The sequence below is a fragment of the Dipodomys spectabilis genome, unplaced genomic scaffold (assembly GCF_019054845.1).
Source record: "Dipodomys spectabilis isolate Male_0828 unplaced genomic scaffold, ASM1905484v1 ptg000043l, whole genome shotgun sequence".
NCBI lineage: Eukaryota > Metazoa > Chordata > Mammalia > Rodentia > Heteromyidae > Dipodomys > Dipodomys spectabilis.
The window spans coordinates 9,688,212-9,713,434 of record NW_024870720.1 but is presented as its reverse complement, the minus strand read 5'-3'; the positions used below and the strand labels follow the sequence as shown (position 1 = coordinate 9,713,434).

The 25,223-nt window shown below is 35.9% G+C and overlaps 1 protein-coding gene across 1 annotated transcript in view; it reads right to left on the bottom strand.

Moving 5' to 3' along the window:
• The window catches only part of Grxcr1 (glutaredoxin and cysteine rich domain containing 1), a 79,181-nt gene extending 58,721 nt beyond the window's left edge, over nucleotides 1-20,460 (bottom strand). The window contains exon 1 of the mRNA XM_042678440.1: nucleotides 20,039-20,460. Coding sequence (XP_042534374.1) covers nucleotides 20,039-20,434 — 396 coding nt within the window. The 5' untranslated portion in view covers nucleotides 20,435-20,460. The remainder of the gene's footprint in view (nucleotides 1-20,038) is intronic.
• Nucleotides 20,461-25,223: the final 4,763 nt, after the last annotated feature.

Sequence of the window (25,223 nt, the reverse complement as noted above, 5' to 3'; positions counted from 1 at the left end):
TTCAAACAGCATGTAATTCAAATAGCATAATCCAATATGGGCTTGCTTATAATAAAAATTAAATATTGGACAATGGTTAGATAGCACAAAGGCAGCAGCTGAGATCTCCCAAATAATATAAATGTTGTCAAGAAAGTACTCAGTGCCACCATGTCTTCCAGAAGTGACCCAAAGCTTCTCACATAATCTTTGAGTTAAAAGATTCTATTTGAAGGAAACAAGATCATAAGATTTACAGAATGGAGTCAGATATCTGTCCTTTGTTCTCCAATAAGCTTCTGAGTATTTATCATATTTTATATTAACTGTGTGTTTCCATATATCATAAGAGCAAACAGATTCTCTGAGAACAAAACTCATGCTTTATTCATCTTTGCACCCTTATTGCTTAGCAGAAGACTTAATCGTACCTGATTCACAATTTATTTGGGAAGATAGATAATATGAATAATACCAATATTTATCAAGCAATTGTAATATACCAGACATTAGGCCAAATGCTTAATACATAACAAGTCAAATTGCTTATAAGAAATAGTTACTACCATTAGCCTTACTTTACTAATGAAGAGAGGGGTTTACAGCAGTGTACTTCTAGAGGATATACAACTAGGAAACAATAGACTACATCTGAAACCAGGTCATCTCCCTCTTGAGTACACTGCTGTTACTCATTAATGGAGGGAAAGTGAGCTCATTAATCATTTAAGACACTACTAGAGAATAGTATTTTTCTATACTTTCTCTTGCAAAGAAGTAAGGTTTTAGTTCTGAAAGCCTTGAATCTTCTTTCTCCTGAGGCTAACTGGTAGAGCTTTGTTTTCAAAGGCAGAGGCATAAACAAAATAAAGTTGGAGAGTCTTGAAAGTTTGAAGAGGCAAATGTTGGAGTCTTAGGTTGCTGTATCAGCACGAGGACCAGAACCATCTCTAGGTGTTCTTGCCCCTAGTAAACTTCCGTATCATGTTGTAAACAACAAGTGGGGAAAGGGTTCTGAACAAAGACTAAGGTAGAAATTCGGGCCCACTGTTACAAATAGAGTCAAAACCCATTTTCTCCTCTCTCTTTTTATTGCCTCTCTTTTATTATTAATTTACTTTATTGTTTTCATAGTGGGATTCACAGAGGGATTACAAGTACGAGTCAGGGAATGAGTACTGTGTCCTTCTGTTCCCTCACGCTCTCCTAAGTCCCTCCCTCCCTTCTCTTCCCATCTAGTTGTGTAGTTCATTTTCATCAGTGGCCAGTGGGCTCCACTGCTGTACTTTTTCACTCTTTTCTCCTAGAATTCTGTTCTTTCCTCCCAACCCTTCCAAAGATATACACTGGAATCCACCACACATAAGGAAAAGAAGACAAAGTCATCAAAAAAAATAAAGACTAAAAACTAAATAAAGAAAAAGAAAAGAGAGGTCTCTTGTTTCTCTATCTTGCAGCTCATTTTGATATATGTGTGTGTGTGTTATTTTGTATAAATATGAAGAGATACTTAGCCATTTCATGTTTGTGTTTCTCTTCTTCTAAGAGTATTCTCTTCTGAAGATGCTCTTTTTGTCTGATTCTTAAAATCACCTTAATGATATTCTCTACAGTAGTTTGTTTTACATCACACTTCTACTTTCAACAGAACTGGGAAAGAAAACTGGAAAAGACTTTCAGGTAGTGTTGGCAGCTTTCTGAACATTACATCTATTTCATATCTCATAAGCTCTTTCTATCAAGTTCTTTCTTTACAAGTATAATTCTGCCTCCAGAAATCCTTCAAAATACACAAAAACAGTCCCTGAAAAGACCAACTTGTAACTGAGTAATCAAGACAAAAAAAATTGACCTTGAAAGATACTGGACTTAGAGGAAAGAAAAGATGGGGTGTGTGTGTATGTGTGTGTGTGTGTGTGTGTGTGTGTGTGTGTTGTGTGATTTTCACATGCTTATATATGAAAATTCTACAATTAAAAGATGAGCCCTGAAAGCTGGAGTTGATAAAGACAATCTATTAATCACTGTCTCAAATAACCATTATTGAGTTTCCTTACGGATATCCTTAGTAAAGAAAACATAGTATATATATATATGTAGCAATCTCATCAGAGATGTCTGAATATTTCTATTAAGTGAAAAATATGTACATGCTTTTATTAATAGATTTGAGTTAACAAGCACTCAAGGAATTGTATCTTCAGCTTTCAGACATCTGTGACTTCCTTTAGACTTCTTGAGATTAAACATCCCTCGCCTACTACATCAGCTGAGTATTAATTGTCTCTGCAGTCTTCTTGCCATGAGAAGAAGCCTTATGCTTCAGAGAGATCATAGCTATTGTCCTCAAAGTAGAGATTTTCTTCAGCCATATTCTGTAGATATACGAGATTGGGTAACATAATGGAAAGAAATTTATTTAGGCTTATGGTTTTGGAGGCTGGTAATCCAAAAATTGGGCAGCTGGACCTAGAAAGTATTTCATGGTGCTTTATAACATGGAAGAAGATGGAGAAGGAAAGAGAGTGTGTAAATTTGAGAAGGAAGTAGCAAAATTCCTGTGATGGCTGACATCTTCCCTGAGAAAGTGATTAACTCATTCATAATGGTTCCACCATGACAAAAATACATCCTAGTAGGAACCATCTCCAGCATTGCCCTATTCTGAAAACATAGTATTCCTTCACTTGAGCCCAAAACATATATCCTTCTCATCACACAAAATACACTCATTCCATCCCAATAATCCCAGAGACTTCAGTCATTCGAGCATCACTTCAAAAGTTCAGTCTCATCTGAGACTCAAGGAAAATTCCAACTGTGAACCCAGAAAATCAAATCAGTCATCTGCCTTCAAAATGCAATGATATGACAAGTACAGAACAGACATGTCTATTCCAGAGAAGGGTGGAAGGCAAAAATAAAGACATAGCATGACCCAAGTTGCTTCCAAAATCCAAGAGGGCAAAAATTAAGTCTTACAGCTGGAGTAGAATTCTTTTGCTCTGTGTGATGCTTGTTGGATATCCTGGGGCATCCCTTCTCCTATGGCTAGGGAAACTGAATGGAATAAAATCATCTTCAAAGGACAAATCCAGGAACTTAAACAGAACCAGGAAATACTAGTTATAAAGTCAGAGCAACCAGCTCTCTTCTCATCAGTCCCCCTTCCCCTTCTACTACCATAATAGACACTTTGAAGGGCACCTCTGACAAATGGATGATTTTCAGTTTCACCTACTGTTGCTGTGATAAACTGAGACTACTTGTTTGCACCTTGGAATAATGTCAAGGCCCATCTTAGCTGTGTTTTGGGGAACAAACCCATCCAAAGCCACCCATTGGCTTCAGTACTTAAATTTGGCAAAAAGGATTTGGCCCTTCTAGATGACAATGACCAGGTGTCTAAATGGAAATTCCAAATGACATTTCCCTGGTAATTTCCCAGACAATCATTTGGCCACTTCTTCACTTCCATTGTAATAAGTAGAGACATTTCTTCCCTTTCCTATTACTCCCTACTTTATTCTGTTACGCTAAAAATCAATCCTTGCTACAGTTCTACTTGTGAGACTCCTCTCCAGAACCCCCTGGAATGCATTCCATCATGGATCTCAAGTCTCTGTGATTTCATGGGAACTGGGAAGGTGAAGTATTTGCTTCCTCCTTCCATTCTCTCTTATAACTCAGTCCATCTTTCAGCTCTCTTAGGCTGGAGTTTCACACTGGTGCCTGTCGCTTTCCCAACATTGAACATGGCATTGAACATGGCTGGTAGACTTAGAGTTCTGCGGTCTTAGTGACAGGCACCTACTCTTGGGGTTCCACTAGTCATTGGTCTGGTAGGCTCTGTGGTGTGACTTGCCCCTGTGAAAGTGTTCACCTGGATCTACAGGTTCTTGCAACATTCTCTGAAATCTAGATGAAACCACAACTCCATAAGTCTTGCATTCTGCATGCATGCCTGAAGTATTAGTATCATATAACCACTGCCAAAGCTTGGATGCAAATAAAAGCCTTAAGGTAATTTGGAAAGTGAATCTTTGGAGGATACTCCAAAAGCACTTTACCCTCCAAGAACATCGGGGTGTTCTGGGAGACACAGCCTGGAAAAGCCCTGCAGCTTGGCATTGTCCCATTGACTTAATGATTGCACCTGCCCTTCTATGCATATTAATCTCTACACTCATTTATACTTCTCAGTTATACTCTTTTTTTGTTCTCTTAAGTGCTTTTCTATTGCTACATTTTATTTTCTGCTACCTTTTTAATTATTAATTGTATCTTAAGCTGAGTGTGGTGGTGCATGCCTGTAAACCTAGCTACACAAGAGGCTGAGATCAGGAGGATTGAGATTCTAGGCCAGCCTGGGCAAAAAGTTCATGAGACTCCTCAACCAATAAAAAGATAGGCCTGATGGTACATAACTATTGTTCCAGTTATATGGGAATCGTAAATAGGAGGATTATAGCCCAAGCTGTTCTGGGCAACAAATTATACCTACTCTAGTCAAAAATTAACAAAAGCAAAAAGGGATGGAGGCATGGCTCAAGAGATGGAGAGTCTGTCTAGCAAGTATAAGTCCCACAGTTCAAAGTCCAGTACCACCATAAATGAATAAATGAGAATTCTTAAAATAATTACTCGACATTGCTATCTTATTATGGATAGTTAAAAGGAGCCACACAGCGCTCTCGCTCTCCTCTCTCCTCTCTCTCTCTCTCTCTCTCTCTCTCTCTCTCTCTCTCTCTCTCTTTCTCTCTCACTTTGGCGCTACAGATAATTCTCTAGCAGATGTCCTATTTCAACACTTCAGTTTTGTTTTCCATAAAATCTCAGACATGGTCACAGTTCACTCAAGCCCTTTGAAACTTTATAACAAGACTGGCTTTTATACCAGTCCTCAAAACAATATTAACCACTTCCATCTGAGATCTTATTGGAATGGCCTGAATTGTCCATTTTTTTCCTTTTTTTTAGCATTGAAGATCAAATTCTGTGTCTTACACAAGCTACACAAGCATTTTCTCACCATACCACACCTCCAGCCAAGCTTTCCATATTTCTAGCAATTTTCTGATCATGATCACGTAAGTAATCTCTAAATCATTACAGACTCCCCATAGTCTTTTGCACTTTTCAGAGCTCTCACCAGAATATTCCTTAGTATTGGGAGAAGAAGGGTGTGAGACTATGTACATTATACAAGTATATGGAAATGTCATGACAATGAAACTCCTTTGTAAAAGTAATATATGCAATAAAGAAAAAGCAGACAAACAAATCCTATTTATAGCTTTCTAATTTCTTCCAACATTCACTTCAAAACTGTTTTATTATCCAGTTCCAAAGTCACTTCATATTTCAGATATTTGTATAGCAATGTTGTATCTTGCTGCATTTTCTTATTGCTAAAGAGAATACAGAGGACTAAATAATTTATAGGAGGGAAGTTTATTGAGGCTCCTGGTTCTGGAGGCTAGGAAGACCAAGGTGAGGTGGCTGTATCTGTTGAAGACTTCCTGCTGCTTCAGAGCAAAAAGAGAGTTGGAAGAGGAGAGAAGAAAGGTGCTTAGAAATGTAAAGCAGGCTGCCCTCCTAGGATAGGTGACCTATTCCCATGAGAATGGCATTAATCCATTCATGAAGACTCCCCTCTTCTATTCTAACACCTCTTCCAACACTATCACAAGGAAGAATGAGGTTTCCAATACCTCACGGAGTATCATATCACTGTGTATGAAAGAATATCGTGGATACATGCATCCTTAGGAATAAATGACTTTTTTCTAAACAGAGATGTTTGAATGATAAGACTAATAGACAAAAGTTATTCTTAGAGACCTTAACAAATGGGCTTTTGCCGAGTCCTCTGAATCCAGGACCATTCTGAGTCAAACCACTTCTGCACTATTTATCTGTCTTCTTGCCACATCTTTCTCCTTTTTTCCCCTAAAGTCAGTAGTTTAACTTTGTTGTTTGCAACGTCGTTACCAAGAAACAGTTGCCTGTTCTTCCAGGACGTTTCATTTCCTTTAAATGCATTTCCCTTTTACTCACCTGACATTGTTGTCCCATACTGTTTATTTGCCATGATCAACCTTGACTTGGTAAGGTACAAGGATGCCACTATATTTACCACAAAAAATCCCAAAAGATTTTAATAATTGAGACTAACGACAAATACAGAAAGAAAACTAACAATCGTATGTACTGAAAATAAAAGCATTTAATGTGACTGAAAGCTCTAACTTCAACAATCTTACCATCTAAAAAATTCAGGACTTTGTCCAGTGGGTGCAAAGTCTGTAGGATGGTAAGAAGACTTAAAACCTTTCCCTGTAAAATCCCTTTTCCTGAGAAATCTCACCAAAGGCTAGGGAAGATCTTGACAGAGATATTGCAGCAAAGAATTAGGCAAATGATTAATGGTTAGGCACAAGTTGCTTCAGCCACATTGCTGAAGTCATAAATGTTTTTATCTGCGTCACTTTGGGCAGAGAACTCAAGACTGGGGAACATACAGCCAGTTGTTTCTGCTGCCTAGCAAACACTCACACTGAGTAAAATCAAACATGGTACATATATCCCTCACTCCTGAAACTGAAGGTAGCTGGCATTGGGCTGACCTATGAGCTACATAGGATTTGGCTTCAAATCTGGGTCAGTAAGACCCAGTTTTGTGTCTCTGGGAATGAGGAAGTACACTCTGCCTCAGAAGCCATTAAATAAGGTGTATTAGTATATAAAAGTAATGCAAATAGGAATAAAATAGAAAGGTATGGAGCCAATGACTCAATCTACCACAGAGCCCTAATCTTCTACTGGACAAAATAAGCTTACTATGAGAAAGTATAGGTAGAATCAAAAGCATGAAAAAAATGTTATATCCCAAACCAACAAATGTGCTATTTGACGTGGCAAAATGGACTTTGTAGGCTTGAAGAATCTTGAGAGAGGTAACTATGTTATTCATTTAGCTTTTCGTTGTGGAGACATATAGTATCAGGATTAAACAACTTATAGGAAGAAAGGTTTATTTTTGGCACAGTTTCAGAGGTTTCAGACTCCATTGCTTGTGGGCCCATGGTGAGATATAAAATCATGGTAGGGAGTCTGTTGTAGAGCAAAGTATCCAATCTCATAGTGTCTAGGAAATAAACACAGGGAGGAACAGGAACCAAACTGCCTTTCAAAGGTTTAGGAATTAATCTACTTTCTTTCTCCATCTAGACCCTTGATTTCAAAGTTCCTAGCCTTCCTCTCAACAGCATCTGAGAGCCTCTAGGGACATACCAGATTCAAACTCCAACATTCCTTTCAGTTCCCAAAGGCTCATGACAATATCACGACAAAATATGCATTCATCACCAAGAATTTCTATAGCCTTCATTGTTCTAACATTGCACAAAGTGCCAACACCAAAACCAGACTCAAATCAAACTTTTTGCCTTGAGACCTTGTGAAAGAAAATTAATTTTTAAAAAGATGGGTGTGTGGGCTGAAGTAGGATTTTTTTTTTGTCAGTCATGGGGCCTGAACTCTGGGCCTGGGCGCTGTCCCTCAGCTCTTAAGCTCAAGGCTAGCACTCTACCAGTTGAGCCACAGCACCACTTCCAGCTTTTTCTGTTTATATGGTGTTGAGGAATCCAACCCAGGGCCTCATGCATTCAAGGCAAGCTTCCACCACTGAGCCACCTTGCCAGCCCCTGAAGTGAGAATATCTCTAACTTAAAGTTACCCTGAAGAGAGTTTGAGGCCAGCCTGGCTACACAGAAAGATGCTTTCACACACACACACACACACACACACACACACACACACACTCAGAAAACAGATTACATTCATCCAACATATAATGAATTAGAGAGTGTTTTTAAAAAATGGTTAAAAAAATCAACAAAAAACAAATCAAGACCAAAATACAGCAGGGCCAATTAAATCCTCTATCTCCAATATTTAGAGCACACAGTAGGGGAAAATGAGCTCCAAAAGACTTCAACATCCCTATTAAGGCCTTTCTGCCTATGTCTCAGAGGGCTACTCCCTTCAGCTGAACTTGTTCACTGCCCACAATCCTAGCATCCCTAGTATCTCTAACTTCCCGAGAAGCTTCAGCTTCACTCTCACAGCTTTTTGCATAGCTCTGCAGCTGCAGAGATTCAGATGCTTCCACCCACTGCCTAGCCTCCTAGGCCTTCCTTTGAAATATGCTAGAAGCTTCTTTGATCCCACTGAGCATCCTACAGACCTGAAAAATCATCATTACATGGATTATGCCAAGGTCAGCTGCCAATTTGATTTAGCAGCCTCTGTGAGTCTCCTAATTGAGAGTGGTGAAATTAATCTGGAGAGACAACTTTCTAGTTGGTCTTCGTGAATATAACATCCCAGAGTTGTCTTCCCAAAACTGGCTTTCAAACAAGTTGGTAGGTTTATACCCTTGAGCTTTGAGTCAACCCCTGAGATGCCCTCAGGACACATTTTCCTCAGGCAAACTAAATGACTTCTTTTTAATGGCACTCATCCCTTCAGCAACTATATTTCCCTTGGCCACAACTATACACGTTTCTTTTCTAGTCAAATGGCAAGTTTTTCAAATCTTTCCACTCTGATATGTTTCTAATCCTCACCATAAATCTGGCTAAAGGGATTCTTGGTTAGGAATGTTCATTGTACTACTCAAAGGTCTTGAGTTTTCCTAAGCCAGATAAATTCACACTTAAATTCAACTCCATACAAAGTCTCAAGGCATGGACCAAAGAGAGATAATTCTTTTTTTAATTTCATATGAATTTGCTTCTTGTCCACTTCGAAAGAGCATTTTTTATTCTGATCTAAAACTTCATGAGCACAGTACTTACTGTACATATTCCTATCAGCATTCTGATCTTCTAAGCTTACATCAAAATTATCCTTTAAGCTCTACTGACAGCATTCTAGAGCTTTTCTACCCTGCATCTCCAAACCTTTCCAAGTACACTCCTAAAAACTAAGTCCAAAGGCTTCTGAGCCACATTATCAGGGAGACTCACAGCAAAGAACCCTTCTCAAGAGCCAGTCAGTGTGGCAAAATAACTGAGAAAAACAACTTAAACAAGGAAAGGTATATTTGGGCTCGTGGTGTCAGAGGTTTCAACTCATGGCTACTTGACTTCATTGTTCTAGTCCTGCAGTGAAACAAACCATCATAACAGGGATCCTGTGGCAGAACAAAGCAGGACATTTCATGGTGGCCAGGAAGGAGACAAAAAAAAAAAAATAAAGAGGGAACATGAGAAGGGAATGAAATGCACCCATCAAAGGAGTGTCCCCAGGGACATGCTTCTTCCAAATAAGCCCATGCATTAGTTTTTACCACCTCCCAATAACATTACCTTACAGAGACCAAATCCTCAACTAATGAGCCTCATAGGGTGATATTCAGATACAAACTATAACATAAAATTATCCTAGATTAGCTTAGCACTGGTGGCCCATGCCTGTAATTCTAGTGACTCAGGAGGCTGAGATGTGAGGATAGAGGATTCGAAGCCAGCCTGAGCAAGAAACTCTGTGAGACTCTTATCGCCAACTAACCACCAGAAAACCAAAAGTCAAACCTTGAGTACATTTGTACCCATAAATAAAATTATCTTAATTACACATTTCTACATAATATTTTATTGAGTTCATAATTTTGTAAATCCCTTCCAAGTAATAATGATTAGATAATTTAAGTGTTTATGTAGTTGTCAGCTTTAGACTTAATTATTTGTCCTTTTATATAAAAATTATGAGTTTTTCAGATAAATTATCAGAAATTCTGCCAATATGAGACAACCAACAAAATAATGTTTGTCTTCTATGGTTATATGACTTTTTTTAATGTTTGGAAATAAAGATTCTTCTTTCTGCTTTATCAAATGAAGTTTTATCATGTATAAAGAACAAAGTAAACAAAGTTAACTTACACTTCCAAAACCTATTCCTTATTCTTTCCAGAAACAAAAGTCTAAAGTTTTTGTTTTTCTTTACTTCTATTGGTTAATAAAACACTGCAAACATTTCCTAAATTGAACTTTTAGTTTAGGCTGATCTTGAAACATAGGGACAGGCTTGACTCACAGATGATGCTCTGCTACTTGAGTTAGGCTTCCAGCAGGGATAGTTCTTTATAATTCTTTCATATATCTCAGCCACCAAGAAGAGCTAACAGAACCCATGTACCCAAAAGCTGTTACAGTCAGGTGTTGACAGCTCACACCTGTAATCCTAGCTACTCTGGAGGCTGAGATCAGAGGATTACTGTTCAAAGCCAGTCTGGGCAGGAAAGTCCATGAGACTTTTATCTCCAACTCACCACCAGAAAGCCAGAAGTGGTGCTGTGGCTCAAAGTGGTAGAGCACTAGCTTTGAGCAGGCAAAAAAAAAGTTCAAGGACAGAGCCTAGGCCCTGAGTTTAAGCCCCATGACCAACAATAACAAAAAATTATCCTAGATTGAGTGAGTCCAATAGACTCACAAAGGCTGACATGAGATAAAGAAGGAGAGAGTTAGACAAGATGCAATAATAGAAATAATGGTCAAAATGATATAGGTCCATAAGCAATGAATATAAACAACTGAAAATGCAGTAAACTCTCTAAGGCTCCAGAGGGAATGACACCCTGCCAAACCCTTGATCTTAGTCCAACACTCAGGCTTCAGCTTTCCATAATTATAAAATAATCTTTCTGTTCATTTTAAGCCACAGCAATAAAAAACTAAACTACTGGGAAAGTAGTAATCATTGCTTGGTCCCTTTGAAAACGGACACTACAGACTTTACTACTTACATAATCATCATGACTGAACTAGATGCCAAAAGCCCTATTTGTTGAGTGGAAAATCATGAATCTGAGATCAGTGGAAATACGTGTGTTTACCTAAAGCCATTTGGAATAAATTCAGCTGAGTCTTAGGATATAGTAGGTAATAACTTCTGCATGATGTCTCACAATCACTATATGCTGAGCTGTCAAAGGAAGATACTTATGAGTTGTATACATATAAGGTATACATATCTGGATTCATGTCACAGGTGAGGGCAGCTGGGTCTAAGCACAGCCTGATTCCAGGTCTCTCCATGCTAATCCATGAAGCCTCTCTACCAAATATCTTTCTCTACCCACCAACTTTCTCTGAGACCATCACAGTATAGCTCTTCCTTTTTTCCTAAGATGAGCTTCATTTAATCCCTACTAATTTGATGTTCTCTCTATATATTCTCTTTCCAACGACCTGCAAAGCCATAACTTTCCAGGGCCCTCTCTTTTATCTTATTTCTGACAAATCAACACATTAGCTTTCACCATTCTGTCCGTTTTGTGGAGTAATCAAGCTTCTACAAAGTTTTTATCTGGAAAAAAATGTCAATTAAAAACACTAATTATATAAAAGATACAGAAAGTATCAACTCAATATTTTAATGATAAATTTGTTATTGAGGGATCAGTAAAATAAGAAATACACCTATTATTTGCTTTACTAACTTCATGGGAGGGTAATTTTTAAAAAACACACGTATCTGTTTGTTCCCTTCTTGATTAAATGTTTTAAGGCATAATTTTCCAGCAATTAGGTGATATAATGAATTGTTAGAGAAATAAAATTGAGCAAATTGGTGTCAAATCTTGAGTACATTTGTAGACATAAATAAAATTATCTTAATTACACATTTCTGCATAATATTTTATTGAGTCCATAATTTTGTAAATTCCTTCCAAGTAATAATGATTAGATAATTTAAATGTTTATGTAGTTCTGCTTTAGACTTATTTATTTGTACTTCTTTTATACAAATATTCTGATTTTCAGATAAATTATCAGAAATTCTGCCAACATGAGAAAACCAACAAAATAATGTTTGTCTTCTCCTACGGTTACATGCTGGTTTCCTTTTTTAAAGTTTGGAAATATATGTCCCATCTTCAAGCTCACAGATTCTTTCTTCTGCTTTATCAAGTCTTTTATTGACGCCTGCTGTTGAATATTTCAGTTCAGTTATTGTATTCTTCATGTCTAGGATTTTTATTTGGAAGTGGTTAACTTTTATTTCTCTTTCAAACCTCTCATTTTGTTCATGAATTGTTTCCCAAATTTTATTTAATTTTTTGTCTGTATTTTCTTGTAATTCCCTGAACTTCTTTACAAGGATGATTCTGAATTCTTTGTCAGTCATTTCATAGATCTCCTTTTCTTCTTGGTCCATTCCTGTGGATTTATTGTTTCCTTTTGGGGATTTCATAGCTCCATGACTTTTCAAAATCCTTGTGTCCTTGTGCTGAGGCCTGCTTATCTGATGAGATGGTGATCTCTGCCAACATTTGCAGGTGTTCATTGGTGGTGAGGGATTTTTATTAGTTAGCCTAGGTTGGGATTCCGAATGGGCTGGCTGGTTGCAACACCAGACATTTGAAATTATCCAGTCAGAGGAGACAAAGGGAAAAGAGAATGAAAAGGAATAAAGAAAGGTTATGGGATGTATGGCAAAGCAACTAAGAAACAAATCTACAAGTCATTATCACTCAAGAAGGAGTAGAGAAAAAAAAGGGTAGAACAATCATTTAAATAAATAATAACAGATAACATTTCTCTGAACCTAGAGGAAGATATGAATATCCAGATATAGGAAAGTCAAAGGATAAAAATCACACTCAAATCAATAAGACTTCCAGAAGCTGTATTGTAATCAAACTGTCACTGATCAAAGACCAAGAGAGAAGAGCCTAGAAACAGCAAAAGAAAAGAAGCAAATCATATATAGAGACGTTCTGATACAACTAGCCAGCAGTAGACCTCCCAAAAGAAACTTATAGGCCAGAAGGGAGTGGGATTACACATTCAAAGTACTAAAAGAAAAATAAAAACACCGGCCATACAAGAATGCTGAACCCAGAACAACTGTCATTCAAACATAAAGAGGATATTGGCCTTTTGCAGAGAAACATTTTTGTCAATAGGCCTGTCTTACAAGGGATGCTAAAAGTTTTTCAAACCGAAAGAGACAGAAGCTGATGGATAAAATGAGCACATCTGGAAGTATAAAAGTCATTTGGAAAGTGAGTATTCAGTCAAACTCAGAATCCTCTGATATTGTCATGGTGGTATGAAATTATGGGTAACTATAGCATCAAGAGTAAAAGGCAAAGTTATTGAAGACAATAATAATTATGATAATTTGTAAGGGATATATACTATAACAGTTATGAATTATGACATCAAAAATTCAAAATGTGGAGGGAATAAGTGGATTTATGATCAAAATTAAGTTGCTATTGGATTAAAATATCTTATAATTGTAAAAAATTTTGTAAGTCTCATAGCATTCACAAAGCAAAACTGTATCAGATAAACTGTAAATAAAAAAGTAATGAATAAAAACATATTACACAAAGAAAGACAATAAGAAAAATTCTATAAAAAAAACTTGAAAACATTGAACAAAATGGCTGTAATAGGTTCTTATCAATAGCTAGCTTGAATATGATTGGATTTAACTTCTCATTTAAAAGACATAAAATGGCTAAATAGATTTTTTTTAAAGACCAAACCATTTACAAGAAAATCACCTTACTTATAAGGCCATACATAGACTAAAAGTGAGTTTTTAGGCAAACTCAGATGGAAAAAGATATTCTATGCAACTGGAGACCAAAATATGACAGGAGTAACTATACATATATCAGATAACATAGACTTTAAGACAAAAACTGTAAACAGAAACAAAGAAGGGAATATAAGGGTCAATTCAGCAAGCAGGTAACAATTATAAATACATATGCACCCAACATCAAACACTTACTAACTATAAGGCAATTACTAATAGATCTGAAGGAAAACCACACTATTATTGCAGTAGGGGGTTTCAACATCAGATAATGGAGAGACAATCCAGACAGAAATTTAACACAGAAACATCAGACTTAAACTATACTATAGACCAAATAAGCCTGATAGAAATATGCTTAACATTCCATCCATCAGCTACAGAATATACATTTTCAATTACATGCACATGGAACATTCACTGAGCAAAGAGATTTCTACCCTCCTATTTATAACAGCCAAGAAATTGAATCAATTTAAGTCTTCACTATAGGATACATGGATAAAGGAATTGTCAATTCTGCATTAAAAAGAAATTTTCATTTGCAGCAACATGGATGATATTGCCAAACATTATGAAATTAATTGAAATTAAATGAAATTGGGCCAAGTACAGAAAGACATAGCACATGATCTCAAACGTGTTATATTCATCGATACTAAGAAATTTGATCTTATGAAAGGAAAAGATAGAAGAGTGGTTAGCAGACATGTGGGTGATTAACAAGGAGTAGAGGAGAGGGAAATCTTGGGCAAAATGGTCCAAAATTACAGTGAGATAGAAGGAGTATTTTTTAAATGACAAGAACAAATAGAGGCAGAAAGTAGAAGCCTGATTGTCCAGAGCTAGAGGAGTCTGTGAAGAGAGGAGAGATGGAGAAAGAGAGGGAAAAGAAGAATGACTGAATTATTTTGGAAGCTCTTTTTTGGATGATGAAAATAGTCTTGCCTCATTATTACAACAGTTGTATGACTACAAACCTACTGAAACCACTGGAATGTTTACGTTAGGTGGGTGGATTGAATAATGTATGAATTATATTAAAAGTATGTTTTTAAAAAATAAAGCATGGGATATTAGATACTAAATTCCTCCATTATGTGGTAGGTTGCCCAAAAGAGTTTACAGTATTAAGTGGTTGTAAACATAATGAGGAGTTTGAGAGGTTGCTCAGCATGTAAGGAATTCAGAGACAGTGTAAGACTAAGTTTGGGCAATTAAAAGCATATTTAAATGTCATGATGATATAAAGATTTGAATGAATAGAAGAGCATCCTCTATTTGGATGAATAGAAGAGCATCTTCTATGTAAAGAGTTCTCAAGTAAGAGAACTTTCAACTAAAGAGAAAAAAAGTTTCAGTAAGAATCACAGACCTTGAATGCTTTTGGTATTCATGGTCAGTCCCTATTCCTGACTTCTGGAAATTTGCAAGATAAAAATCATTAACTACAGACTACCTTTCAGTTCTTGAAGCTTGAGACAAAACTCGATTAGGAAGAAAGAAGTAAAAAAGGATCCAGTAAAATGATAATCTAACAAGAGAACTGTTAAAGTAGAAAAATACAAACATTAATAGAAATTAAGAATGGGTGAGCAAAGTGTGTGAAGCCATAAGAAAACAGGGAAAGAATTCTCTGGAGATGGAAAATGAAGTTCCTATCTGAATTCTTTGATAAACTGCTTTATCCAACTATCCACAATAAGCTCCTTCAGTAATCCATAAGATCATGTCTGTTTCATGGTAGATATGTGATAAATGGCTACTAAATGGAAGATTGAATATTTGAGATTGGTACATTTGAGATGACCCACCAGAAAGGTAATGAATGGAGCAAACAACAACACTTTACCATGTGAATCCTAGCCTTATCCAATACAGGACACCTCCAAATCCAAAAGAGATGGGAAAGAGGAAAAGAGCTGCTACCTAACAGAATCTCACTAAATTTATTAACTCAAAGAGAGCATTTATTAACGTTTTAATGCTGAGGCCAAGGCTAGTAAAGGAAAAATCTATAGATAGAGTGGCCACAGGATACTTAACTCTACTCATCTAGAATCCCTTAATTGTATATCAACAATACAACAGTAATATCAATTTATCTTTAAATTTTTTTCTTTCCTTATATGCTGGATAATAATTCAATTGATTGCTCAATAGAGTTTACTATATCACTTGGAATTATACTAAATCCCAGAGTTTCTATTAATTACTAATTGATATGAAATTGAATGGAAGCAATTACATCTGTAGACCTTCTCTAGGTTAAGATCAACTGTTAAACATGTGATGTTTTAAAATCTGCAAACCAGATGTTGAAATTTCAAAAGATCATACTAGAACATAATACTGTGTATGTGAGTATAACATTTAAAAGAATAAATGAGAGTTTTTGCATTTGGAATTATATTTTTAAAAATCTAAAACAACAAAGGCAGAATTCTTACATTTACTAACATTGGACAAGACTCAATTTCTCTGCCACTTAGTTACCAAAAAATACAGGCACTTTGAATAAATGAAGTATAATAATGTTTATACCAAGTGTGAATTGTTCTGCATTGCATTGCAAATTTTGCCTTGTCTTGAAATGATAGAATGTTCATAAATACAACTATAGTAACCAGACATGCATGCACACACACCAACAGAATTATATGCTTAATTTCAGTTCTTAAGAAGAAGCTGTCTATATCGTATGTCTTGTAATTTTCCTTCTTTAGGTCAACTTTTCTTTAATATAGCAATTTTAAATTTGCAGAAGAGGAAGTTAAAAAGTTTGAATATTATAGTAGAATATTCTATCACAGTATACACACATAGTTTGAGAATAAGGTCAAGAGAAGATAAATATGTGAAGTTGAATCTCACAACAATAAATTTTTAAACATTAAATGACATTACTTATCAACATTAGTGCCCTACCCTAAGAGATTTTAGAAATATATTGTGGCTAAAAGAAAGGTGTATCTCAAATTCAATCATGCAAATACCGTGATTTTATACTTAGCTTTACATGAGGTACCAGCAACTAGTTTTAAAGAGAAAAATAAATTAAACTTTTTTAGTCTAAAAACGTTCAGTAGACTGGAGGAAAATCACTTGTCTAGATAGAAATATCCTTAGGGTAAAGTTTCAACTGCTAAAATAGAACTACACCAGAGTGTACTGGTAAGATTTCTGGACCTGTTCCTAAGTCAACTAATTGATGTTAGTGTATGCATAGGAAATACAGCTGTCTAGGTAACCTTGGCCCATCTGTGACTCAGAAAAGATTCTCATGGTGATTTAGCCTGATCAGAAGAAAAATACACGAATGTATATCTTCCTTTTCTTCCTTATTAAATATTAAAGATTTAAGGAAAATAACCAAAAATTATTTTATCCTATGGCAATGGGTGAGTTTCTCTTTTATACTGTAGATCAAATGGCTTTCAATGTTTATGGTACATAAGAACAGAACAAAAATTTTCTAAGGAACACATATCCCAGCAACTAGATTCTAGACTTTCAGATGTCTAAATCAGTCTCTCTTTTACATTTTATTCTTAGTTTCTCTGGAAGTTAGAAAATTCAACCGCCCAGATTGGAACAACTATAATCTAGACAAACTGGAGGCCCTTGAGTGGTTTATTAACAAACTACTCATTTCCAAGATCACCTGGACATCCAAGTTGTCCTATGCGTCCCTGTTCATCACCACCCTTAACCTCAATTCATATTCTCCATCCTCAATCACCCAGGTTTCTATAGGGCAAATTAATTACCACGTAAAATAAAAACTGGTACAAATATTCCATTTATGTACAACTTTCTAAATATTACTGAAAACAGTAATACTTTAAGTAAAATAATATCTAGTTTGAAGGCATATGCCCCTATTTCATGAAACAGGAATAACAGACTGGGAGAGTATTAGAGAGGAGGAAAAGTGATTTATACAATCTTTGAAAGATTTTATTTACTTTTAGCAAAACACTCATTCAGGTTGAGTGAGGCTCTTACAACTTAAAACAGAAAGAAAAGGCTGGTGTCCTAGCAATCACAGCCTCTTGTTCAAAAATACTATCCACAAACTAGAAAATAACATTAGTCATACACTGATATCTTAACCAGGTATCCTAGATACCAATTTCTTACTCTCTGTGAAAAATTGAAAAGTTATAGTAACATGGAGTCAACTTTACTGTTTACTTTGTGAGGGTATAGAAAATAAAAGACCAAGGGACAGAATTCATATGTGATCATGGATATGGGAGTGATTGAATGGTAACTTCAGCTTTGGACTTCTAAGACTCCTCTGCTACTGCATGGGGAAACCTGTGGGAACCTACAGTCATCATAAGACAAATGCATAAGAGGCAAGTTACCCTACTACATGTCAACCTCTCAGCAACTGACTGGTATTCAAATCAGGTCTCAATACAATGTTGCAGAGATTCAGTTCACATGTTGTGCGCAAACTTGCACGAGTGTTCTTCACATAAACAAGAATGTAAATGGAACCTTTTGTACAGAGCCACTGGCATCCTTGATTCCAGTGTCAGAACTCCTTGAATATATGGTTTGTCATGGAAAGATTAGAGAATCATTGTTTGATGAGGTTGCTGATGACAGAATTAAAGATGATGGTGAAAAAGTTGTAACTGTCTAAAGCTTGCTGATTACTTTGCCCACATGATCAAAAAGAAGAAATAGATGGGCAAAAAAAACCCCAAAAGACCAAATATCTAAGCCTTTAAGTGACTATTCCCAGTAACTATTATTTCCTTTTTAATCTGAGTAAAATGGAAGGGGGATAAATTGCTAGAAAAAGACAATCTCATGGAACTTATTCTCATAAAAAGTGACCAAATTATGCATAGTAAGTAAAAATTGTAATCTAATGTAGAATTACAATTTGACTTTGGAATTTCCTGTAGTCCCTACTTGTGAATTTATAGTACTGTAATGGTAAAAATATAGGGATAATATTTTTTTCTCCTGACATTAAGAATTTAAAATATTTACTCATAAATAATTGAGTTTTTACTTTGGGAAGTTTGAATTAACAAATGTAAATCACAGTTCTAAAACTAGCCTAGCAGTTTTAGAAACAACTCTCTAAATCATAAAGCCAACTCAAATAATAGCAAGCTAAGTTAGCCATGACAAATACTAACATTCAAAACTTAATACTAACATGGTAAAATTTAATTGTTACAAAGAACCTTAGTGTACACTTTGACAATAGTACCTTCCATATTGGGTAAAACTCATTCCATTAAGGTTATATTTTAGCTAATAGATCCACCTTTATAAATTCATGCAAGATTATTCTCAACCAAGTAAAACATGGTCATTGGCTTCTGATTTTTTTTGGTCTAGTTTCCCATCCTAATCTAAAAAAATCTTTCATGAGTAAATTATACATATGGAAATAATCATTTGTCCTAACTGCTTTTTCTTTTAATTAAAACTTTTATTTCTTTAAATACTTGTGATTTGATCTTTTCAAATACCTCCTATAGAGTTAAATATATCAGAGCTCCTTTTGTTATAATTCTTTCTCCCTACCACTCCTGCATAACAATGTGGATGTTAATAATAATTAATCACAAGAGGTCATTTTATTAAAATATTGAGAAGAATATAAAATGGAATTATAATGAAAACTTTACTTGCTACCTTAATAATGGTGGTTATAAATTCCATTCCTGAAATAATAGTGTCTGTTGTTAACATCACAACAAAACATTTTACCAATGTAAATGCTTCTGGTCAATTTCAAGCACTTTCCTTAACATTAGATCATTACTAAATATTGCAGGATCTTAGTAATACATCTTTTTATTAATGTTCAGCATCTAAGGCCTAATTGTTAACTATGATATTGCTATCAAGGGGTGCTCCTGAATTGTATTGGAAAATTAATGGAAAAAAGAGACTTCAGATAAAGCCTGCTTAAACCAGATAAAACCTCAGGACTGGAAGGAAGACATAATCTTCGTTACTCCATAATTTTCCCATTGAGTTCAATCCTCTCAATGCAGGCCCTCAGCCTATTCTGGCTTACACACTTTTTTTAGTGTTAATAAATGCTAACCTAGTGGTTTAAGAATAATAAACTGGGAAGAAACTAGCTTCTGAGGTTTACTAGAATACATTGAACTACATCTATCGCCTTTCTTGGCTAAGAAGTAGAAATACCATTTTAGTCAGCATATGCCACAACAAAAGACCACTTCCATGTTGAAAATACAGCTTTGAGAAGTCAGTCTAGTTTTCCAAGAATAATGACCCGGTATTTAAATGGTGGCTTTTGAGACAATGTCGAGAGGGTCCTGTGGAGTATGGAGGGGTTATGAGGCAGGTTCACTTTAAACTGAGAGGTGTTCAAGATGTCACTCAGGAACAAAGTTCAGTAGCAGAATGTGTCACGACTTACCTGTAACACTTTGGTCAAATTGTTAAATAGGGCTTGGCCAGCACTCACTTTGTATTTGACGCCTCTGACTGTGCCATTTTTGCTTAAAATGTTGACTCTTCTTGTACCAAAAGCCTTCTCACTAGCAGCCCTGGCTAGCACCAACAAGTTATCCTGATCATTCTCGTACTCGTCACCTTCTGATCCTATGTGGCCATTTTGCTGTCCATCAGAATCACTTAGTCCATCAATCCCACAGATACTGGCACATTCAGAATCTAGAGAGCCAGATGGTTGGCCATCTTCGTAAACCTCCTTTAGAACTCTCCCACTGTGAGATGATGCGATCCGAAACCGGACTTTGCGTGGCCTGTCACTTTCTGGCTTCATTTCCCTTTTCAACATGGTCACCTCCATTCAGACTTCACATCATTTTGGATCTGTGGCTCAAGCACTAATTCCTGTGCCACACAACAGCATCTAAGCAGACTCCAGTGACAGCAGCACGCCTATGAAACACATCAAAAGGAAAGAAGATTCCCAAGAATTTACAAGGCGTCGCTGCTATTAATAATGAATGTGTGTGTGTGTGTGTGCTATGGTTACCTTTAAACTAAAACCTGCAACATGATCCTAGTCTTTAAATATTAAATGGCCCTGGCAGACTCTTTAACAGCACAAGTGCAAGAAAGTGACATGCTATGAAATAGAAAATAAGTAGAAATCAAGGAAATCAAGAGGCCTGGAATGTTGAAGACAATGGTCAGCATTGAAAAAGGCTCTTAGCAGCAGTGAAATGTCTATAATTTAGTGTCCAGAAGGAGAAGTCAGAGATGAAATATAGAATCAAACATGGAGCCTAGCAGGCGGCATTGTCTTTCTCACACTGCTAATTTATTTCATTCTCTCCTGGTAATCTTTCAAAAGGGCAGTAAATTTACTGCATGTATACATGCAGCCATCATCTTAATTCTCCTTGAAGAATCGGCTGATCTCCATCTACATTTTTGTAAGTTAAATTTCCAACCTATAACTTCATGTCCATAGAGTTTTGCTAAAGAAAAGGTTAAAAAAAATATGAAAAGAAACAACTTTTGTTTATTATCCTCTTACTTCTGCTAGTAAAAAAAAAAAAAAAAAAGTTCTTCTCTTAACAGAGGGAGGATTTTTGGACAGGAAACATGAAACAGAGAGAAGAATGGAAAACTTCCCCTGCCAGCCAGATCAGCCAAAGCAATCCAGGTGATCTGGTTATCTATCCATTGATAGATATTACATCCAGAGCATCCATGCATAGGGAAGAGTCCTCCCTATGCTGGGCTCCGCATATTTCCTATCACACATCTCCAGAGCCAGGATAAGTAAAGCAAATCTACACACTGTACTCCAAGAACTTAGTTTATATTTGTCTTACACAAGTCAGAAGATAGGTAACCAGTCGCTGATAGTCTACTAGACACAAATAATTTTGTGTATTTTCTCTCAGAGTATATAGTGGATATATTCTGATGATCATAAAATTAACATTGTTTTGCATCTTGTATTTAAGGAACCATAGCCAAGCCTTTGCCAGTGGTATAGGAGCAAAAGTAATGCATCATCTATGAACAATGTATTCCCCATACATACTCTTTCTCTACCTTCCCCATTTCTAGCAGGATGATCTCAACAAAATGCTGATCAGTCACAGAGAAATTTATAACCACTATCCCTGAACATATGTTTATGTCCTGAATAAGAGAAAATAACCAGACTTTTTCATGTTAAGAAATGATGGCTGAATTTTATAGATATGTTTTTTGTTAGAACAGAGATCATTACTGAATCTAATATATCATCATATATATTAATATGTTTTCATATTTAGTGTCTTACTTTCTCACTAATCATTTTATAATTTCCTGACATTCTTTCTTTCTTTCTTTCTTTCTTTCTTTCTTTCTTTCTTTCTTTCTTTCTTTCTTTCTTTCTTTCTTTCTTTCTTTCTTGCGTTTATTATTGTGAAAATACTGTACAGAGGGGTTACAATTACATGGGCAAGATAATGAGTACATGTCTTATCAAGCATTGTAGCCTCCTCCTTTGTTTCCCCTTCCTGTGCCTTCCCATCCCCCCCCACTCTCCCAAACAATCCTCCCACCCCCACCCCCAAAGTTGTAAAGTTCGTTTTTCGGCATAATGACTTGTACATCTCATTGTTGCAATGGGTCCACTTGTATCCCCATTTAAATGATTTGCTTTTTCCCCTCCCCTCTACAAATTATATCAACATCAAATACAGTGAAAGCACGGGTTGTACCGTGGGAGAGGGACATACAAAGCAACAAAGGGATAATCTTATAAATATGTTAGAAACAATCACATGAAAGAAGAAAACATTTGAATACATATTTTGGGGTTCATTTCCCTAACATCAACTTATTTGACCTTTTCTGCTTAACTCAGACATATACTAGTTATTGCAAATAAGGGAAACCATGAGACCTATGTTTCTTTGGGCCTGGCTTACTTCACTTAACATAATTTTTTCCAAGTCTTTCCATTTCCTAACAAATGAGGCAATGTCATTCTTTCTGATGGAGGCATAGAATTCCATTGTGTGTGTATGTGTGTGTGTGTGTGTGTGTGTGTGTGTGTGTGTGTGTGTAGTGAATATATATATATTCACTATATATATATATATATCACATTTTCTTGATTCATTCATTTACTGAGGGGGATCTGGGTGGGTTCCATATCTTAGCTTTGGAAAGTAGTGCTGTGATAAACATAGTTGCGCTGGTAGCTTTAGTATGGCCTTATTTGTGATCATTTGGGTAAATGCCCAAAAGTGGGATTGCTGGGCTATGACACTATTTCTGAACAAAAAAATTAACTTAGTTAGGTAAATAATCATGTTCTTCTTACTCACTGCTGAATATTCTGGAAAAAAAATAAACATTTGACATAAAACTGCATTATGTTTTTCTTGTACCATAATATTTTCTATTGTGAAAATACTGTACAGAGGAGTTACAATTACATGGTCAAGATAATGAGTACATTTCTTATCAAACTATCATAATAATTTTATGTATTGTAGCAAGCAGCTTTCAGTCTCTGAACTTTTAGAATATCCTCGAAAGACCAATTACCCAATGACGCAACTAGTAACATTATTTAAAATTACATGTGAATGTGCATGCACACATTGTGTGTGTGTGTATGTGTGTGTGTGTGAGTGAGTGTGTGTGTAGAGGGTTAATAGTACTTTACTCAAACTCAGAAAAATTTGAAAAATACTATTAAACATCAATTCAAAACTTAAAAAGCCTTCTTTAATTACCAGTACAAATAGTAACTTAAAAGCCAGATATATACCTGAATGGTTGTTTCTTAGTGTCCATTTTTATTAGTACATCAGGTAATTTTCTTCTGTTAGAGAATATATAGCATTTAACTATAAGTTTTTGTTTTATCTGTTTCACAATATGCCTACCAGTGCTATTCCGTGTGACCCACATTTTTGAATTATGAGAAGTAATTGTAGCTATGTTTCTTCCTTCAGAACATAACTGTTAAATCCTTCAAATCGCAGCAAATGTATGCGACACTCCTCTCGCGGCTACTTTTTAGTTATCTTGCTATTTTTTCTTCTTGAAAACAATAAAAATTGGTTACTGAAAGTGAAGCAGAAGCTCTGCCAGTTGACAAAGTAATTATCTTTTCTTCAGCAACACTTACCCCTCTGAAGGAGAAAACCATGACTCATCTCCACCCCTACTCACACCCCTTCCCCCAGTGTGTTATTCTCAGGATTTCTGTTTGAATACAGGGGACCGATCAATTTTCATCTTCTAATAACATTGGTGATTAAAGGGAGAAAAAGATTTACTAACCATCAGTGGAATCAGGAAAATAAGCTATCCTTGAAACTTTTCTTCTTATTGAAATGCTGAATATTAACCAACACGAATTCATATATCAGTTTATATTTATGTTCACAGCTCAACTGTTAGTTCCAAGTATAGAAAAATTTTAATCAAAAAATAAGCTAGGTGTGCTTTTAAAAATATGTTTTGAGGAACTCTGTTATATGACCTAAAAAAGGCCACCACCACCACCACCATCTGGTTTGAATGTTGGATCTTCTATTCTGAGTAACCTTGGGATAATGGCTTCACCTAAGCATATCTGTCATATAGTAGTAGTTCCTACTTCATATAGAGTCTGGAAGATTCAATAGAATGATGGGTAGAAATAATTTACTGTGAAAATCTGTAGTTCTAATCAAGTGCTTAAATGCGTTAAATATCAATATTGTTTGGAGGATTGCAAGAGAAAAGGAACCATCCAGGTGAGCCTAACTGACATTGGCAAGAAATAAAAAATGGGCATCAAGGAATATCAGTATCTTTCTGGTCTGATAGTAGGAGCTCAGTGTTGAACTAGTCTGTCATCTCTTACATCCTTTAGCAGTATGTATATATCTCTTCACTCTGTCTTGAGTGATTCTTATATAGGAAGCCCTGTGCTGGGACTGGAGATTTCAATGGTGATCTATTTCTCCTGTTGCAATGGATCCTGAGCAAGTATAAATCACCTCAGACTTTTGGGGCTGTTCAACTGTGGACTCAGTATTCACCCAGCATTTCCCTCAAATAATTAGGTAAATTCTCTAGAAGTTAACACAACCAAAGATAAAGCAAGATCAATAAAGAGTGCCCTCCACAAAAACCTCTCCTAATAGATTTTTACGGTTCACTTTTACCTGTGAATCCCACACTGTATCTTTTAGAGTGTTTTGCATGTAAACAGTCCCCAGAGACATGTATTGTGAATTTAAATGAGCAAAGTTAGAATTTTAATGTTGGAGAAAAATCAACCTCATATTTAGGAGGGTGGGAAATATTCGCAATGATCTGCATCTAGTTTGTATACTAGGTAAGCAATCGTGTTTATTACTCGTAAGGCAAAAGATCAGAGTCTTTAGATGCTATTGGTCTCATTAAAAACACGACCTGCACTATGTTAGGAATCATTGCATACTAAAAAGAAAATACTACACTGTGCCTACAGAATCCACATCTCTAAGAAAGTAAAGAATAAGGAATCGATTTAACTCAGCAACCTTCAACATATAAAAAAGTCAAGTGGCTTAAATATCTAGACTTCATAGCACAAGTAGCTATCAACCCAAACACAGTTTTCTAGTATAAAATAAGAA